General features: G+C 39.9%; 1 protein-coding gene across 13 annotated transcripts in view; it reads left to right on the top strand.

Annotated features, from left to right (window-relative positions):
* EYA1 (EYA transcriptional coactivator and phosphatase 1) overlaps nucleotides 1–13,800 on the top strand; it is a 281,949-nt gene extending 268,149 nt beyond the window's left edge. For 12 of the 13 annotated variants that reach the window (XM_081117349.1, XM_081117348.1, XM_081117347.1 and 9 more), the window contains one exon: nucleotides 11,801–13,796. In XM_081117349.1, the coding sequence (XP_080973475.1) occupies nucleotides 11,801–11,881 (81 nt within the window). In that variant the 3' untranslated portion in view covers nucleotides 11,882–13,796. Of the gene's footprint in view, nucleotides 1–11,800 lie in introns of all 13 variants that reach the window. The other variant, XM_081117344.1, reaches the window with a different exon arrangement.
* Nucleotides 13,801–21,317: the final 7,517 nt, after the last annotated feature.

The following is a 21,317-nucleotide window of genomic DNA, read 5'->3' as shown; positions in this document are numbered from 1 at the left end:
ATGTTAGAATGAAAACTAGTAATAGGACTAAGACTATTGGCACTCTCTGAAAAACAGTTCAGATTATTTCCAATGTTTATCTTTGTTTGTTATTATTTCTATTTGGGACACACACACCTATACCAAAAACAATGGGGCAGCTGCCTACAAGGAACATCCTGTTTGGATTTTTTTACTGTGAGCACTCCTAGCTTCAGCGTTCTGTTTTCCTTGCTCCTTGAAACCTACCAGTGTGGGAACTCTGACAGAATTGTGACCAGGAGTTAAAAGATGGTGTATGTGTAAATGTAAAAGGTACAGGTTTTTCAGAAGGTTCAGATTCCTAATAATCTTGGATGAGATTCCAATATCATCACTGTATCGTCCAGAGTAACAAGCTGACCATTTCTTTCTTATATTCTGTCTACCTTTTTTAGGTTAACTAGTGTTCAAACTTTGTGCATAAGCTAAGAGACAAAAATCTTTAAAGTGGAGTTATATACAGAGATAGAGAACAGTTAGTATTTAACTGGGAAATATTTGAGGGGAAAGACTAAAAATCGTCAATATCCCATTTTAAAAATTATATATAAAAATTCAAGCTAAAGAAATAAAGAGATGGTTATCCATGCCATAAACGGATTAATAATCATAATGGTAACTAACAAAAATTACTATCGTTTATAAAGCCCTTATGTCCCAGACCTTCATAGGCACTTCCTATTATCTCATTAAATCCTCACAATAATTCAATAAGGAAGGTGTCCTTAGACCCAACTTAAAGATGAAAAAACTAAGGCACAGGAAGGTAAATAACTTGGCCAAGTTCACACAGCTAGAAAGGGGCCAAACTAATATTTGAAACCAATTATATTTGTGAGATTTAGCACAAAGTTCTTTCAAATTACAAACTTTATTTATATATCTTAAATATGATTTGACTTGCAAAAAGGAATTTCATGTTTATTTTTTAAATTAGTAAAGTGTGCAATGTTTGTTTCTTTCCTTTTCGGAAGTAGATATAACTATTTAGCATTCTTCTCTAATTTTACATTTATGATTGAAATTTTTAAAATAAATCATTCTGATATATAATTTAGTTCATTAGCATTTTAGATTATTGATTAAAATTAGCAGTGCATCAGTGAAGTTCTGCAAGTTTGAGCACCAAAATGTTTTGCAAAAATCAAATCATTTCGCATTTCTTCTGAATTGATTTTAACCATTTAGTTTGTCTCTCTTAGTTTCCTATGTCCTCTTAAAAATCTGGTACAACACTCACTTTTTCCTGTAAAGGTGTCTTTCATCTCCCTAAATAATGTTCTTTTGCTCAAGGTAAGTAGTTTTTTTAAGCCCAGAAATGAAAACCAGTAAGTTGTGACCAGTTGCCTGTTTTGAAGTCTGCTCTGTCACCTTTATTCTACTTGCCAATAGAGTTCCCGGGCTTTCATCAGCAATTTCACCTAATTTTATAATTTTCATCATTAAAAAACACCCCTTCAGAAAGAAAAATGTTAGAAATACCTTTGTTTATTGAAAAGAACAACACTATTCTATAAAGATCTCTTGCAGGCATTTCTGAGAGCACCTCTCTGTTCCACAAAAGACTGTACAGAGAGAGCCTGTGGATATCTTTCTTTGACATGTGTCTTTTACTCTCAAAATCTGCCAGCATTTCTTTTTTACCATATAATTTTTGTTTCCTTAATACAGCATACCCAAGGTCACTTTTACAACTAAATTCACTTACTATTCAGAGAACTACTTAAAATAAATCTCTTGTAAATAAAACCAGGAGGGGAATGACAAGCAACCATTATTCTGCATAATGACAAAGGGTTCATCAAAAAAGGCTATTTTAAATGTGCACTGCCAAGCTTGCTAAAATCCAAGATAAAGCCAAGAGACTAATGCTTGATCCTAAGCTTATTCAGAAGAGTTGCTTTCGTAAAAAATATAACATTTTTAATGCACATTTTTGCCTTTTTATTTAAATGAGGCAGGAATTACTAACACTGAGTACATGAATTTTATTATTCTAAAGCCATTCATTCATTTAGTACTTAATGAGCACATACTATATTCCAGGTCTTTTTTTTTAATGCAGTGACTTTAATTTTTATTTTTAAAATATTTTTATTAAAGTACAATTGACATACAATATTACATGAGTTTCATTTGTATAACAGTGATTCAACATTTCCATACCTTATAAAGTGATTTTATTGTGATAAACCTGGTATCTGCTACCTAAAAAGTTACTACGATATTATTGACTATATTCTCTGTGCTGCATATTACATCCACATGACTTATAACTAGAAGCTTATACCTCTTATTACCTTTCTTTTTTTTTCACCCATCTCCTCATCACCTCTAGAAACTATCAATTTGTTCTCTGGAAGAGTCAGTTTCCATTTTGTTCTTACTCATTTGTTTTGGTTTTTTAGATTTCACATACAAGTGAAATCATACAGTATTTTCCTTTATGTTATTTATTTCACTTAACATAATATGCTGTAGGTCCATCTGTGTTGCCACAAACGGCAAAGTTTCACTCTTTTCCTTTTTCACAGCTCAGTAATATTCCTGCATGCGTGTGTGCCACCTCTTCTTTATCCATCCCTCTCCTGCTGGACACTTAGGTTCCTTCCATACCTTCCAAACAATGCTCCAGTGAACAGAGGAGTGCAAATAGCTTTCAGATTAGTGCTTTCATTTTCTTCGGATAGATAACCAGCAGTGGGATTGCTGGGTCATATGGTAGTTCTATTTGTTTTTTGAGGAACCTTCATACTGTTTCCCATAGTGGCTGCACCAGTTAGCGATCCCACCAGCAGTGCGTGAGGGTCCCCTTTTCCCCACATTCTCACCCACACTTGTTACTTGGTTGTCTTTTTGATAATAGGCAATCTGACAGGAATGAAGCGATACCTCATTTGGTTTCGATTTGCATTTCCCTGGTGATTAGTGATGTTGACAACCTTTTCATTTGTCTGTTGGCCATCTGCATATCTCATATGGAAAAATGTCCATTCAGATTCTCTGCCCGTTTTTTGATGTTGAGTTATATAAGTTTTTTAAATATTTTGGATATTAACTCCTTATCAGCTATATCATTTGTAAATATCTTCTCCCAGTCAGTGGGTCATCATTTTCTTTTGTTGGTTTCCTTCACTGTGCTTAAGCTTTTTAGTATGGTTTTTCCCTAGGAGATTATGGTTTCTGGCCTAACGCTTAAGGCTCAAATCCATTTTGAGTTTATTTTTGTATGTGGGGTAAGAAAGTGGTCCAGTTGCTTTGTTTGCATGTAGCTGTCTAGTTTTCCTAACAACATTAAAAAAGATGTATTTTCTTCATTGTATATTCTTGCTTCCTCTGCTATAGATTAATTGACCTTATAAACATTGATATTTCTGGGCTCTATTCTGTTCTATTGATTTATGTGCCTGTTTTTGTACCAGTATCATGATGTTTGGATTATTATAGCTTTGTAGTATAGTTTGAAATCAGGTAGTGTGATGCTTCCAACTTTCTTTTTCAAGATGGTTTTGGCTATTTGGGGTTCTCTGTGTTTCCATATAAATTTCAGGATTGTGTTCTATCTGTGAAAAATGCCATTGATATTTTGAGAGGGACTGCATTGAATCTGTAGATTGCTTTGGGTAGTATGGACATTTTAGTGATATTAATTCTTCCAACCCATGAGTACAAGATTTTCCTTGCATTTATATATAAGTATTGTCTTCATTTCTTTCATCAATGGCTTATAGTTTTCAGAGTACAGGTCTTTCACTTCCTTGGTTAAATTTATTCCTAGGTACTTTTGCCTTTTAACTTTCACACTAGCTTTATAAGTGTTTGATTCACTGCCTTTACCAGTGAGATTTTTTTTTCTTATATTTTATTTCTAGTTTTGGCCTTTTCTTTTCCGCTTAAAGAAGTCCTTTGAACATTTCTTACAATGCCGGTTCCGTGGTGATGAACTCCTTTGCTTGTCTGGGAAACTCTATCCCTCCTTCAAATCTGAATTATAGCCTTGCCAGGTGTTCTTTTATGTAGGTTTTCCGCATCATCACTTTGAATTGAATATATCATGCCCCTCCCCCTGGCCTGAAAAATCAGCTCATAGTCTTATAGATGTTCCCTTGTACATAACTAATTGTTTTTTTCCTGCTGCTTTTAAGATTTTGCTTTAGTTTTATTTATGTGAGGCAGAGATTACTATCATTGACGGCAGTGGATTTTATTCTAAAGCTATAATATGTATTTAATAGTTAATGAGTATACGCTATATACCAGGTCTTGAATTAGATTTCGTTTCATCCTTAAAAAACCTAATTCTGCCCAGAGGTGAAGCAGATATACAAATAATAAGAGAGCAATGTTGTGCAATAAGCTTCATATTGAGTTCTTAGAATAATACAACTCCCAAGATCCATTTATTTACCGTTTGGTAGGTATTTGCACCTCCATATGCAAATTTTCTAGAGGTAATATATGCATATTGAAAGCACAGATATGTGCATTTTTCCATGGACCTGCTCTTTTTACTTAACAAAACTCCTGGCAGTCATTCCCTTTCCTTAATGGAGCGCTGCGTCAGTATTCCATTGTGTGGATGTGCCATAATTTAACAAGTCCCCTGTGGCTGAACGGTTAGGTGGTTTCGAGCATTTTTTTCTTCTGCAGTGAAAGGTCTTCATGCGGTTTGTTCATGAGCAAGTGTCTCTGAGACAAATTCCTAGAAATGCAATACCTGGGCCAAAGGTTATACGTACTTACGTTTTTGAAACATTTTACAAATACATTTTTAATAATTAGCAAAATTCAATTTACATGTGAGTGTCCGTGCACCCAGGTTTTTGTTTTACTGGTTTTACACATAACCAGGAGAGATAAATGCAAAATACCAGGCGAGGAGGAAAGGTGGCATAAGGGAATTTGGCAAGTTGCATGCATGGGCAAGAGGAGCAGGAAGGATGTGTCATCATTTCCCCATTATTCAGGGATTATTTTTGTGTTAGTGACCCCAAAACATGTGCTATTTCCTGCGCATGTCACAGTTTCAGCTGTCATTTCTGTTGAGATTAGTGGTCAGCTGTTTTTAGTTACCTGATGGATATGTCCATTTAGCTATCCCAAACCAGTTCACCCACTCAGATTGGCTTCAGTGTTCTCTACCTCCAGCCTGTCACATGAATTCTGTCTTCACCGTGTCTTCTACCCATTGCCCCCACTCCATTTCCACGGTCCTTCTGCCTAATTTCTTACTGGCAGCCAGCCACACCTCCAAGCCATCCTTCCCCAAGTGCCACACAAAGTTGCTTAACATTCCTCCTTCCCAGCTAGATATTCTAAGTGCTTCTGCCTGGAAAATCTTTTTGAGTCTTTATCATGAATACCCCCATCATCTTCACACTAAATGCCCTGTGCATTCCACCTGCTGGCCTTGTCACATACCATCTCCTTTCCCATTACCTAACCAATTTAGCCCATTCTTCAAATTCAGTGTAGGCCCAACTTACCCTTTCCAGCTTATAACTGAGCTCTCCTCTCTCTGAATTCATCATTTTGATGCTTTGTTTTATTGAGATACAACCGACATACAGCACTGTATAAGTTTAAGTTACAATGAATTGACATATATATTGTGAAATGATTACCACAATAAGTTTAATTAATACCCATTACCTCATATACATTTTTATAAGGTTTTTTCCCTTGTGATGAGAACTCTTAGGATCTATTCTCTTAACTTTCAAATCTACCATAATGCAGCATGAACTACAGACACCATGTTTTACAATACAGCCCCAGTACTTAGGTATCTTACAACTGGAAATTCTATCTTCATCCAATTCCCCTACCCCTCTGATAACCACAAATTTGATCTCTGAGATTGGGATGGGGATGTTTTGTTTTTTTTTAGATTCCACATTATAAGTAAGATCATTCAATATTTGTCTTTCTCTGTCTGACTTATTTCATTTAGCATAATGTCCTCAAGGTCCATGTTGTCACAGATGGCAGGATTTCCTTCCTTCTTGTGGCTGAATAATATTCTATTGTATATGCTTACCACGACTTCTTTATCCATTCATCCATCAAGGGACTCTTAGGTTCTTTCCACGTCTTGGCTATTCTAACTAATGCTGCTAAGAATGTGAGGGTGCAAATCTCTCTTAAACATAGTGTTTTCATTTCCCTTGGATACATATCCAGAAGTGGAATTGCTGGATCGTACACTAGTTATGTTTTAAACTTTTTGAGGAACCTCCAGACTGGTTTCCATAATGGCTATCCCTATTTATATTCCCACCAAGAGTGCACAGGGTTTTTATTCCCCACATTCTCACCAACATTTGTTATTTGTTGTCTTTTTGATGAGTGCCATTCTAACAGGCATGAGGGGATAGCTAATTGTGGTTTTGATTTGCATTTCCTCAATGAATAGTGATGTTGAACACCTTTTCATGTACCTGTTGGCCATATGTATGTCTTCTTTGGAAAAATGTTTATTCAGGTCCTCTGCCCATTTTTAATCGGATTATTTGTTTTGCTATTGAGTTGTATGAGTTCATTGTATATTTTGGATATCAGCCCTTTAACAGACATAGTTTACAAATATTTTCCCATTCTTTTCATTTTGATCATTTATTTTGCTGTGCAAGAGCTTTTTAGTTTTCTGTAGTCCCACTTGTTTATTTTTTATTTGTTGCTTGTGCTTTAGGTGTCATATCCAAAAAATCATTGCCAAGAGGCTTTTTTCTTATGGTTTCTTCTGGAAGATGTATGGTTTCCAGTCTTAAGTCTCTTTTACATGTAAAAATGCCAATTTCCCCAGCACCATTTACTGAAGATACTATCTTTTCTCCATTGAGTATTGTTGGCTCCCTTGTCAAATATTAGTTGACCATATATACATGGGTTTATTTCTGGTTTTTCTATTCTGTTCCACTGGTCTATGTGTTTGTTTTTATGCCATACCATGTTGTTTTGATAATCAGGGAGTGTGATGCCTCCCATTTTGTTCTTTCTCAGGTTTACTTTACTTGGCTATTCAGATATTTTGTGGTTCCATATAAATTTCTACTTCTGTATAATACCATTGGAATCTTGATAGGGATTGCATTGAATCTATAGATGAATTTGGGCAGTATCAACATTTTAACAATATTAATTCTTTCAGTCCATGAACACAGTATACCTTCTTTGTGTCATCTTTGATTTCTTTTATCAATATCTTGTAGTTTCAGTGTAGAGATCTTTCGCCTCCTTGGTTAAATTTATTTCCAATATCTTTTTGTTTTTGACACTGTTGTAAATGGGGTCATTTTCTCTATTTCTTCAGATACTTTTTTGTTAGTTTGTAGAAATACTGATTTTTGTATTCTGCAACTGGACTGAATTTACTGATTGGATCTAATAGTTTTTTGGTGGAGTCTTTAGGATTTTCTACATATACAGTTATGTGACTGAGAATGGACAGTTTTACTTCTCCTTTTCCAATTCTGATATCTTTTATTTCTTGTCCAGTTGTTCTGGCTCGGTCATTTTGATTCTTAACCCCATACTGATTACATTGTAATGAAATAGTTTTAGCAGTTATGTCTTTCCTGGTGGCTCTTGTCAGTGAGAGCACATATCACGTATGTATTATATACTAAACATCTTCTGTACCTACAGTGTTTATATAGGTCGTAGACTTTATTAAACCTAGAAGCAACCCTGAGTCATTTTCCTTAAATAAACAAGCTCCAAGGAGACTCTCATAATTCAAAGTCATATAACTAACAACAGATTTTAGAGTACGGTGCGGTCTCCTCATTCTAGCACCCACTCCTGTCCCCCCTTTTGACACCGTATCTTTCTGACTTCATATAAGAAATATTTGTTCCAGGCCAAACACGAGTGCAGAAAAAAATTATTTACCTTGCATCCATTGTCTTGGGAAGCTCTTGTAGATCCATAAAATCTTCACATCAATATGTGTCTAGTTAGGGAAAATATTATTTTGCAATATTAATTCTAATTATTTAACATGAGTTTGAGCCCCTGAGATTAGTCATCTTCTTAATAAATGTCTGTATTTTAGAGGAGAAACACTAATTTTTATGAGAATGGAACTCCTGATTATAGCAGAAATTATTACCCTTCATGTTATGCAACAACGCTGACAGTGGAGTTGCAAGTGTCCCCAGAGACGGCCTGTTCTCTTTCACATACACCTAAGGTTTGCCAGTTATCATTGTAGAGCCTTTTACACTTTTGCTTGAATGAATGACCCCATCACTACTGCACTGTGATGAGTTGTCTGTAATATACCACAGGCATATTTCATCATTTGAACTCGTTTCAGGCTGCTGCTTGACATGTGGTTGTTATTAATACTCTACATAGGAAGACTAAAGCCATCAGGATTTCAGTGGCAGTAAACAAGGCAATTCAGGGATCTTTGTGGATAATCTCACCTTCCATAATGTGTTTTGAGTATGGTCTAAAAGTAAAACAGTTTAAAATAAATGTACTCTAGGCTGACATCACCTCCTCCACCTGTAAAGATAAGACACACAGCCATTGTCTGGGCCCTTTGTTTACTGTGGAATTAAATGCTCAGTTTATACATTAACCATGTACCAACGAATTAGCCAGATTTTTTTCAGTTCTCTTTTCAATTTCTCCGCCACTCATCACATCCTACAGTACATGCTTCTGAGTGCACCAGTAGCTTTCAAATTTGTACTGTGTGTGAGGAACAAATCTAACTTCAGATAATCGGCATGCAAGAGAATTTGACTGAACCTGCTCTGAAAAAAAGCATTCCACTTCTCACAAGTACTTTTATATGTATTTATGAAGATAGTTGCCCTGAAATTTTCTGGATGGCTACCTGAAGCACCTTTAGCATCCTCCGTTACATCCTGCTACATTAGAACAATAGAACTACTCTATAATTCCCTTTATTCAGTTGTTTATGGGGAGGGGCAGTGAACCTCTGGCAAATTATACAAAAATTAAGAAAAACAAGTTAATTAGTAACTAAAAAGGAATATTAAAATAGACACTAAGCCCGGCCAGTGTGGCTCCTGGGATTGAGCATCGACCCAGGAACCAAGACAAGAAGTCACCAGTTCGATTCCTGGTCAGGGTACATGCCCTGGCTGTGGGCTCGATCCCCAGCAGGGGGCAGCTAATCAATGATGTTTCTCTCCCTTTCCCTTCCTCTCTTTCTAAAAATCAATAAAAACACTAAGTAGATGGTTAAATGTAAAAGAATACTGTGTACATTTGAATACTTGCAAACTTTTAAAATAATGAGTGAAGGATTTTCCTTAAAAGTGATGCATCAGAAATGAGCTTGAGCCCGGCCGGCATGGCTCAGTGGCTGAGCATTGACCTAGGATCCAGGAGATCACAGTTCAGTTCCCACTCAGGGCACATGCCCAGGTTTCGGGCTTGGTCCCCAGTGGGGGGCGTGCAGGAGGCACCTAATCAGTGACTCTCATCATTGATCTTTCTCTCTCCTTCTCCCTTCCTCTCTCTGAAATCAATAAAGATATATATATTTTTTTTAAAAAAAGGGCTTGAGATTAAGTAGTAAAATGAACAGGCTGTTGAATGGTACCCACAAGGCATACCACGAAGATATTGCGCATTCAGTTCCAGACCATCCCAATAAAGCGAGGTGTGCCTGTATCACATATACCCAATTTCAAATATGAGTGTGTACAGATAAAATATAGAAAAATATTTAAGAAGGTCATCATCCGGGTAGTAAGATTAGAAGTGATCTGTCTTTATACAGCCTACACTTCACAAATGTTTTACGATATGCATGGGTTTCTATTCTAATAATAATAAGGAAAGCTTGCTGTAATTGAGCAAACATTTTTCAAACCCGATCTATGTATCAGTCAGTCGAGTTTTTCAGTGTCCCTCACCAAACAGCGCGGAAGGGAGTGTGTGTTTTAAGCTGTGCTGTGCTGATCATTTATACTGCTGAATGAAAGGGCCACGGAGCACAGTCAGGAGGTATTTCAGCACGTGGGCTTCAGATACAGACCGGACCTGGTATGAATCTTGGGGCTTACTCCTTACCAGCTGTTATTCACATCTCTCTGCTCCTTCTCAAAGCCTCAATTTTTTCATCAGTAAAATAGTGATGATGATAATACCTATTCTGTCTCTGAGGTAATAGAGAGGCTAAAATGAGAGAGTCTATGTTCAGTGCTAGTTGAGTGCCTAACACCATACTCAATAAATCACAACTATCAACTCCTTAACAGGGCTCACGAGGCCTTGCGTCATTTGGCTCCTGCAACCAATCATGTCACTAACCATGTATTTCTCTCTCACACACAGCGAGTGCCCTAACAGTGAATTCCTCCTTCATCCCCTAATCCCATGCAAACAGCCATTAAAGAGCTCTTCTTAATGGTTGTCCTTTCATACCTCACTCAGCTGTTACCTCCCTCCTGTTTCCCAGTTCCCCAGGCAAAGGGACTTGGCCCCTCCTATTGAAACACATAGGTGAACCTCATGATTATGGTACATTTCTGCTACTCACCCGCAGGCTGTGACAGGGTGGGCCAGGGACATCTTCTACACCATGCCTGCAAATTCAAAACACTCATCCACGAATGGCCGAATGCAAATAGTACAGCCTGTCTTTCTGGTCTAAGGCTGCCGAGTGGGATCGTCCTAAAAATCTGAAAACAGATTTCTAGTACTTGGTTCTGGGCTATTCTGCTATCAGAGGATAACGATAGAGAGTCCAGAAAGGACATATGATAACATATGATATTAGACTATGGTACAAGCTTTTAGCAGATTGCTGGGACAAAGACATTGTTAATAAGTAATTTAATAGTTTGCATTCCCAGAATAAAACAGCTATGTGATCGACACCAAAATACTGAGTAGTTTCCACGGTTACTTACAGATAATCCCCCCAAACCCTTCAGGTCCACTGTTTGCTTCCATGCCAAATTCTATTAGTCTAAATTTTTGAAACAATTCCATAGAATTATAATTGCAATTTATGCCCAGGCCTTCACATCATTTTTTGTGCAAAAACAAAACAACCTGGTTTTTTTAACCAGATAAATAGAATTTTGTCTCTTATTTAAGCATAAGTACTTACTAGAATGTCTTTGAGCAGCAAAAGTTTATAATCATGTGTTCGTCCTAAATGGATGAAGTAACCTGGTTTCTTTTTTTCTGTTTTTCGTCTCTGGTTAATTTAGGTATTTTACAAACATTCCCATCATTTAAACTCAATTTTTAGGTAGATTAAACAATTACAAAAACAAAAAAACAGCTTAGGTGTTCATTTAGAAATGTTCCATATGGTAAAGCCATTTTAAGGTCAATGCAAAGAATGACTGATGAAAATAAATGAAAAAAAAGTTGTTTCTTACATGAGTAAAATTAAGTTTTGAAAAATGTAAAATACTACCAACTAAGGAAAACTGCTTCTACCTTCAACATTAAAAATCCACTGGGTACATATTTCCAAAGGCAACTGTTTTTGACAGTTTCAGTCGTAGCTACTGTGCTTTATTTAAGCTTAGTCTTGGCATTCAAGTCACAGTGTAGATCTACTCAAGAAATCTCATCACGTTTTAAAATGCAGTCCAGTGTTCTTAGGGGATTGAGTTTGGATTTGTGTTTTAAACAGATGCGATGGTAAGATCTTAGCTGCCGGCGTTCACAGCACTGAGCAGAGGGGATGAGCTCTGGAGTGGATGCGCAGGCAGGTTTCAGGGCTTGGGGCTGGGAGCCTGGCCTGTCCTCACTTGTGTCTGCCCTTCCCCAGCACGCCATGCCCTTCTGGAGGATCTCCAGTCACTCGGACCTCATGGCCCTTCACCACGCCTTGGAACTGGAGTACCTGTAACCGCCACATAGCACTTTGAAACCGCACAACTGCCCTGTGACCAGGAACGAATCCAGCAGGCCTGAGTCCCTGTCAGCGCCGGACTAGCAGACTTACCGATTTCAACGTGGTGACGCCCAGCTGCTGTCGGTCTTCACGTCTGCCCTCGTGGCAAAGGAAGGCCCACGTCTATTTCTTCAGAACAGCTGTCGACTCGAGTACTGTGAATCCAATGAAAATAAGCCATGAGAATGTTCTAGTACAGTGTAATGTGTTTGCCACATTAACTACATGGTTCAAACCTGTGAAGAAAGGACCTGCAGACGCCTAAGCTTTTAGCATCTTCAATGTGACACGAACAGCTTCTCCAGTACAGCAAACTTGATTGCACAATGAAGACTGAAATGTTTCCTGAATACCAGTGGGGGATTTTCTTGCAAAGGTTTACTTTTTGGTGTCTCATACCCAGGGTAATCTGCACATCTCTACTTATTTATGAACAGACTTTTTTAAAAACAGCTTTATTGAGGTATAATCCAAGTACCATTCAGTTCACTCGAACAGACTTTTTGGGCATCAAATAATTGAAGAGACTATTAATAGCATAAGAAATAAGTGATTAAAGGCCAAGGCCTTGGCCTCATGACACAGCAAGGACTTTGAATTTTAGCACATTGCAAAGTAGTTTAAAGTATGTCTAATTTAAACGTATATGTACATCACTGAGACAATCATGTACAGAAAGAATTTTTGGTGTAAATTTGTAATAATGGATGATTCTTTTACATATTGTTTAGAAAATGATATTGAAAGGTAGCGATGCCTTGATAGAAGTATGAGGCAGTATGTGCACAGCTCGTGTGCAGGGCCTATTGACATGTACTGGGTATAAATATGTAGATAATGGGGTTTTGTTTGTTTTTTTAGATAATGTTGTCAAGACCAAAAGCATGGATGTCAAGTGTCAATAGGATTTTGTTTTCCAAATTTTTCCCCCCATCGGTTCATATTTTTTGTGCTGTTAGGAAGGCCTTGGTGAAATAATACAGCAGTGTCTTAAATCATTTGAATAAGAAGTCCTCTTAGAACCTCACTTTTTCATTTTCAAACTAATGTATTATATGTAACTACTTGGAAAAAATGATTATTCAAATGCTTCTTCCTCCCACAGAAAGAATATAGATGATAGATATATTTTATTAATAAAATGGTTCATGAATTAGAGACTAGCAAAGTTTTCATGTGCTCAGATGATCATGTCTGCATTTTCTTATTTAGATAAAGGAGGACATTACCGCATACCTGGTAATTAGCAAAACTTTGCATTACTCTCCACAGTCATGTTTCCTGTTTTCCTCCACACTCTCCCTGCACCCTCCCGGGGAAGTTCATTGCTGGCAGTGGACGTGGCGCAGTCACCACCACCAAGGAAATAATGTCACTGTTCACCTCTGTCATATATTACAGGACAAATCTGGGAAATAAAAACTGTCACCTTTGTTGTACCATTAAAAAGGTTTCTCCAAGAGTGATTACTCTGGGCACTAGTTTCTCTTATCTATACAGCCTTCTGTTGTCATGAAATTACTTTTTGGATGAATTTTCTTTAACAGTATATTGGGGGGGAAAACACCAGCTTTGACCCAAAGTAGCTCAAGAGCTACCCTATCCCTTTCTGAAGTTTCATGTTGCTGCTAGAATTAGTCAGTTGAAAATTCTCCAAATTGTTTAACAATTGCTTTTTTTTTGCTTGAAGCAAACAGAAGTTGACAGTTTTTTAGCTTTTTCATTTTATGTTTTTGTACTCTGCAGACTGAAAAGACAAAGTTTATCTTGGCCTTACTGTATAAAGGTGTGTTGTGTCCACAGTTGTGTACAGAATTTTTCTTCATTAATTTTGTGTTTAAATTAATAAAATTGATTTGTGAAGTACTGTAAGCATCTTGACTGTCAGTAGTTTCTTCTTTCTCTCTTGGTTGCATTAGAATGCTTCTAGTCCCACAAAAGGAAATTGTAGGGAGCAGTTCTAGTAACGGCTTCATCAGTCCTTGAGGGGACTAATCTGGGAGCATCACAGCTGGCTCTTTGATCACTATAAGAACTGATGAATGGAAAAGCTCTTTGCTTCCTCCAAAACTCCATACACCAGACCCTCACTCAATGTATCTACCATAGAAAAGAACTCAGCATTAAGTATCTTGAATGACAGAGCATAGATTGAACCACTTACATACCCAAGGGACAGCAATATACAGCAGTTTTATCAAAAAGAATGCCCGCAAGGTATACCTCTAAAAGCTGAATCACAGACAGAGAGCTATAAAACAGCACAGCTTGCTTCCTCCTGGGATTTCATCTTAGACACACAGCATTCATACATGCAAACATGAGACGTGACAATCCAACATGCAGTTGTCTGAGCCATCTATCAGGCCCACAATAAATTTTTCACGTGTACACAGCAGGTAAAGAGGCAGGAGTAATGAAGTGTCTGAGCATGCTCAGACCCCGAGGGTGAAAAAAATTTTAAAGTTTGAAGAAAGTATTTAAAGAGAGTCAGGGGTGGGCAGTGGAGGGAGCTTTAGGTCTTGGGTGAAGAAAGTATGGAAATGGGCAAAATGGGAAAGCATACCCTCAAAAGAGGAATTTTTTAAAACACCGCTTTTAACAGGATACCCCTGGCCAAAATGTTTAGGCTCCCCTGTGAGCATAGATGGGAGCCCAGATTTCTCTACCTGTCATTCTAGAGTCGCCAAATACAGTCTCTACTTTCTTCCCGACATTCTCATTACTGCTCTGAGCAAACCTTCAGTACACGTTAACTGGGCCCTTTAATGAACCAAACAGCATCCCTGCCTCGCTCTGCTTAGAGCACTCCCAATGCGGTCAATGACCATCGACCCTCAATGCACCCAAACCAGGTCCAGCTCCAGTGCGCCCTCCCTTGCGGAGCCTTTGCCACCGTGGCACACAGTGCGAGTTCCTTCTCTTGAGCTTCGCCCACCCAATGTCCATAGTCTCATAGGCCATTCCTATTATTCCTTTCCATAAAGACTCATGGGGTCCCCACCTTGAGGGCATGTCCTAGGTCTGAAGATAGCCAGTCTCTGCTCCTGAGGATGGTGTTAACATTGGAGCAGGTGGGAACACACAAGGAATGAATGAATGAATGAATGAATGAATGAATGAATGAATGAATGAATGAGTGAGTGAATGAATAAGATACATTCACTTGGAAACATTCTTTATGGAAAATTAAAACAGGGAATATGGGTAAGTGACAGGGCATAAAGGATGAACAGAGCCGAGATGTCTGAACTGAGGCAAAGGGCGGGCTCTCACCACCACCGTGAGGTAGTGTGGCCTCGTGGTGAAGAGCCTGGCTCTGCAGGCAGACTGCCTGGGTTCTGATCCCAGCTTCCCTGACTTAACTAACCAAGTCACTGAACTTCTCTGCGCCCTCCTTTCCTCACCTGTAAAAGGGGATAACACTATCTACTTCAGGAAGTTATAATGAGGACAAAGTAAGTTAAAATGTGTAAAGTGCTTGGGACCCCGTCTGGCATGTTATTTAATATCACCTATTACTATGCTGGCTAAGTGTTCACATGCATTTTTTTCTCCCCAACTACAGACCTAGCTCCTTGACTGCACAGACCGCTTACAAGAGCACTGTGTTTTTTTGCCCTAGCCTAAGCAGCGAGATGCAAACGACAATCTAGTTCCCGACCTCAAGCATGGGGACGGTGGCTATGAAAAAAGAATCAATTACAACAATAAAACGGGCTTCAGTGAGCATTACTGATGGGGTGATGGGGGCAAGGCGGGAAATGCTTCCCTGAAGAGCTGATGTCTGAGCTGAGAGCTGACGGCTGACGTGGGCCTGAGCAGAGTGGGGAGGCAGGAGAACATGAGAGGCCTAGACTGGGAAGGGGTGCATCAAGGGGACATGAGAAAGACAGGCCAAGGGACTGTAGGACTGGGGCACACACAGTGTGGGGCGAGGGGCTGGCCAGCCAGTGGGCAAGCACTTCAACTGTCCTTACTCCAGGCCTAGTGCTTTCATTTTACATGAGCATGACGCCCCCCAACCCCCCCTTTCAGGAGCGAAAGAGAAAGAAGAGGCTAGAAACAGGCTCCTGCATCAGCACCCAGCCTGGCACCCTTCTTCACTGTGGCGATGATTCTACACCGAACTTGACTTCAAATGTTAGGTCTAAGGACGGTCTAGTTGAGCCCCTTTTATTTTACACATTACAAAACTTAGGTTAAATGCTTTGCCCAACAGGTCACACCAAATAAGTCCGAGTCATGACCCCAACCGACTCTTGGCTACAAAACTGATTCAAGAAAGATCATGAGCGCTCAAGTCAGTAAAGGAGGTGTGGCCTCCTGCTCTGTCACCACACCCCGGGGTGAGCTCAGGAGCCTTTTCTGTTTCAGCGGTATATTTGGCATCCTGTCAACAGTTGGGACAAATGTCCAGTGATGTCTCAATGCTTTTTCTTTTAAACCTCAGCACCTCGATTCTATCATCCTTCCAGAGCTTGGTTTAAAATTTGTCTTCCAATCAGCATTCACTAATGTCAAACACACCTACATTTTGCAACTTTTTAAATTTGCTTTTAAAACATCTGAATATGGCATGGGTGTTCCCCAATTCAAATGGATATAAAGGAGGCTGTTGACTTAATGGCATGCAGAGGTGATGCTGTAGATATTGTATATTCATTCAAGACCTGGAAATTTCTTTCCAGCCTCCGAAATGTGCCCACACTATATGCAGCCACAAAAGCTGCAGCTGGAATAGCCCTGCCCACCCTGCTTGGGATAGTTTTTTGACAGTCCAAAAGGAGAAATTTAGTAAAAGTCCTCCTTTCTTTCGGTGTTTCTCAGCATGTTTCCATTTCTCTCCATTCTGTGCAATGATACAAACTGACAGGAGAACTTGTAGCAGAAGAAATGAAAGGGTTTGTAATTTAGGAAACCTTTGGCCCCACTGACTGAAAGCAGGTTGTTTGTAAAAAGGAAATCCTGACCTCAGCTAACTGGCAAACTCTGTCAGAAGCAATAGAAGGAAGCGAAGGAGAAAGAACAGCGCCGGGGATTTTTATTGGCAACAGAAGAAAAACAGATGCTTTGCCAGGGGAAAGCCCTTCAAAAAGAACTCTCCAGTGGAGCAACAGCATGCCTGGAGTCACTGAGTGTGTGACTACACAATTGCCTGGTTCTGTTCTGGTTTTGTGGGCTGGTTTGATCGGGTGAGTTTGCTGCTTGGGACAATAGCTAGACTGACAACCCTGAACATGGATTCCCTCCAGTTTGCTGAAATTAAAGTCCCTCTTCTCTAAGCACTGCAGGGCCGTTCCCGTCTTCCATCCTGGCATGACTAAAGCTACAAGGCTCCCAGAGAACAGGGTGCATACCAGGTGTGACAGGGGGTGAACTACCTAACATTTCCCATGTCCGTGCTATCCACCAACTCACCCTCCCTCCCTGCCTCCATCTGCTCTCTGTTTAGAAGGACCCTGCCGTGACTTCTGGGTAACTCCATACAAGAACTGAGGCCCCTGCAAGTTCTAATTTCCTATGCCAGTGGTGCTCAGTTGGATGCCCACTGAAATCTCCTGGAAACTTTGAAAAATACCCCTGCTTGAGCCCCGCGGCGGAAACTCTAAGTTAATTTAGGTTGGGCTTGAGCAGCAGCCAAGGTAGAGAGCCATTGCTTGTGCCAACCAGGTGTGAAAATGAACAAGGAAACGTAATTTAAACTAGAGTCAAGAAGTCCTGAAGAGGGAGCTCTCACTCACTACCACTCACTGCACCTTACAGATTCCAAAAGGAAGAAGCTTATCCTTATACCGCTTGACAGGAAGAAACTTACTTTTCTACTCCAGCAAAAGGAAAGGTTTTCTCCTTGCCCAGCAACAGCCCCAGCCAATGAGAAATTGCCATGACTCAGCCAGTGGGAAGCCACTACACTTTGAACTTCAGAGTTCCTCCAATAGACATTTTGTTCACAACAGCCCTTTCCAAGGCCTTCCTTTTCTCTATGCGAGAAAGCTCCTCTCCTTTGTTCTCCAGACTTGCCTATGGCTTTGTCATTGTTTGCTTGTCCCAAACAGCAATTCTCTGTTATTCCCAAATAAATTAATTTTGCTGGTAATCAACTGGCTATTTCATTTTTTTAAGGATAACACAGGCATGTGAGAAACATCTCCACCCAGTCACTTGCCAGCAGGGCAGGGGAACTAGTGAAGTGTGCTTTCCAGCTTGTGGCCTTTCCTTTCCAATCCATTCTGATTCCCAGTGGCCATGTTTATGTCCATGAAATCCTTATGACCCAACTCAATTCCACTCAATCATCTAGGGAGTTCTGTGAGTGAGAACACCCTGTGTCAGAGGTGTCCCCTGGAGCTGGCCCACCTAGTGGGGAAACAGATAGATTAGGATGAGGTCCTTACTAGATTGCAAAGACACCTGCAATCTAGGAGGGCAAAGGTTACAAAGAATTTTAACTAATGATGGAAGCCCAGAGGGTACAGCAATCAATGCTGGCTGGGGAAACAGAAGTCTCATTGAGGGGGTGACAGTTTTATTGGTCTAAATGAAATAAAATAAGAATAAGATGCCTATAGGCTCCTAAACCTCATCGTCCCTCAGCTTAATGAGAGGGAAATGTGGGGTAACTGGAGGTTTGGAAAAATGGGGGTGGTAGCTGCAATAATCCAAGCAAGATATAACAAGGGTCTGTCCTAGGGCAGCCCTGGGGAGAGAAACATAAGACCAACATAGCTTGTGTCCCAGAGGCAGAGCTAGTCCCTGAGTGGGTGAGCAGGCTTCCAAGACCCTCTTGATCCCCTCTTCCACATACAACACTGGAAAGGATCCAGCTAGATCCAACCATGTACAAAAAAATTGTGTATAATTAAATTAGAGGATTACAGCAGAGGGTGGGTTCATTCTAACTCTTTCTAATCCAGAAGTAGAAGGCCATGCTGTCTTTGAAACTAACTTTATATATTATTGAATGTGTGTGTGTGTGTTGCAATGAACTGTTCTGAGGGGCAAGAAGAGCAGTCTGGTTTTCCTAATGGTCCCAGAAAGTACAGCAATCAGGCTGAAGCCCTGTACATATACTTGAGAATATATCACTTTTCCATTTCAAATGGGGGAAGAGGGGATGGTCTATGAAGGCCCTTCCTCTCATCCTCCAGGGACATATCCTGGAGGGTGAATGAGGGCCCCACAAGCACTCACTCTTTGCACCTTCCTTGAAGGGACTCGGAGTCCTTTGAGATGAACCAAGCACCAGGAGACTGCTCCAAGTTCCTTAATATAAGACCCCTTTGACTATGTCCCTTGCACTTCCGTGTTTACAAGCACAGAGCCCACCTCAGACAAATGACAAAGTGTTGAAGGGGAGGAAAAGAAAAGGAAGAAAGAGAAGAAAAACCAAGACCAAGAGTGTGGTTGAAGAGATGTGCTGGAGGTCTGGACGGGCTCCACCCACAGTTACAGGGATCAAAGTGCCAGCGAGCACAAGTCCAGAGAGCTCCCCAGGGAGACAGAGAAAGGGGAGAGCAATCTGAGACAGAGGAGCCCTTGCCCCCTCCACTGGCTCTTCAGAAAGGGCCTATTTCACAGCCTCCCCACGTTCCTGTCTGTTGGAACCTCTCACTGAGATATCACCATAGGCCCCATCACCTAGTCTATTTAGTGGTTCAAAGACAGCAAAGGTTTTGCACAATTTCCATTCTTCCCAAAGTAGTTAAAATGCAGGCAGGCAGGCTGGGGAGGGAGTTGATGGCGGAAGCACACGCCCTTATTGAAACAGACTTGTTTTGAAAAACTTCTGCCCTCTGGGGTTGAAAGCATTTCTTGGCCCAGTGGAATCAAGAGGTGCCGTGATAGCTCCAGAAATGCTTCCAGCCCCTGACCTTGATATTTATTTGCAAAGCCTTACAGGAAATCAGTGCTATGCGTTCCATGAAAAACAAAGGAAAATGCAGAAATCAGGAAAAACAACAGACTGCTCCAAACAGCCTTGCATCAACAGACTTTCACGAAAATTGGATGCTGAAAAAATAGTCCCCTTGGACATGTAATCTTTCAACATGTACTGAAGACCCACTATGTGACCAGCCCTCAGTTAGGTGCAGACAGGGTCTGTGCCCTGAGATGCTCATGTTTCTCAGGGTGGGGTAAGGGGTGCTGCTGCAATAAAGGCAGTGAGTGGGTGACTTGGACCTCAACACTAAGGAGAAGGATGAGCTGACGGCTTCCAGCATCAGGGACTAGGGTGACTACTTTGTTTGGGAAAACTCCTAGGAAAACGTACCACTTAATCTGAACTATTGAAGAACAGGTGGGAGTTTCATAGATGCAAAAGAGAAAGAAGCATGTAGCTGGAGGAAGAGTGGATAATGTCTAAAACAGTCGCAGAAATTGAGCCTTAAAATTGCTATAAAAATTAAGCATGACATTGGATGTCCATTTATGGTATGCTTTCTACACATTATGAGAAATTCATAGAATAACAAGAGAGATGTGCCATCTACATAAATGCCCAGGATTAAGTTCGCTGAGGGTTGCAAAATCAAATGGCAACAGGGGCCCGCTAATATAAATGAACGAATGATACAAGGCCTATTAAAGAAATCCCAGGGCCCTCTCATTTTGAAAAAATAACTCCTTCCTTTGACAGTGACAGGAGTTCAGAAAAGGATTTCTATACTGTAAGAAAGACATGAGAACAAGTACATGACAATCAGCTCTAAGCATTCATCCTCAGAGGGAAGGAGACAGAAGACAGTGGTAGGGACAGTGTCAGACAGAAAAGAGCGTAACCCCACAAAGTGGACAGCTGCTTCCTAACGCTAACCAGTTGTTGGCACATAGGAATGCTGGCTCAGGGTGTCGGGTTATCCACTTTTTAAACACAGTCAGACATCCTAATACTTGGAAAAATTAATTGTGGGAATCTTGAGCTTTGTAAATTATGGATCAAAATTTTTAAATTTGTAGACAGATTAAAATATGATGGTGGGCAGTTTAATGGGAAATATTCCTATTTAGGATGTCTAAGAAGACTTCATGGAGGTATTGATGTCTAAGCTGAGATAGTAGAAAACACCCAATCAGAGGAGCAAAAAAAAAAGTATTTAAAAAAATAATGATAGTGTAAGGGATTTTTGGGACAACATGAAGAGTATCAACATCTAGATCATAGGGGTACCAAGGAGAAGAGAAATAGCAAGGGATCGAGAACCTGTTGGAAGAAACAATAACTAAAAACTTCCCTAACCTGATGAAGAAAAAGACACACAAGTCCAGGAAGCACAGAGAGTACCAAACAAATTGAACCCAAAGAGGCCCACACCAAGATGCATCATAATTAAAATGGCAAAGGTTAAAGACAAAGATAGAATCTTAAAATCAACAAGAGTAAGAAAGA

Source organism: Miniopterus schreibersii (assembly GCF_964146895.1).
Source record: "Miniopterus schreibersii genome assembly, chromosome: 17".
NCBI classification, from domain to species: domain Eukaryota; kingdom Metazoa; phylum Chordata; class Mammalia; order Chiroptera; family Miniopteridae; genus Miniopterus; species Miniopterus schreibersii.
This window is presented reverse-complemented; position numbering and strand designations above follow the sequence as displayed.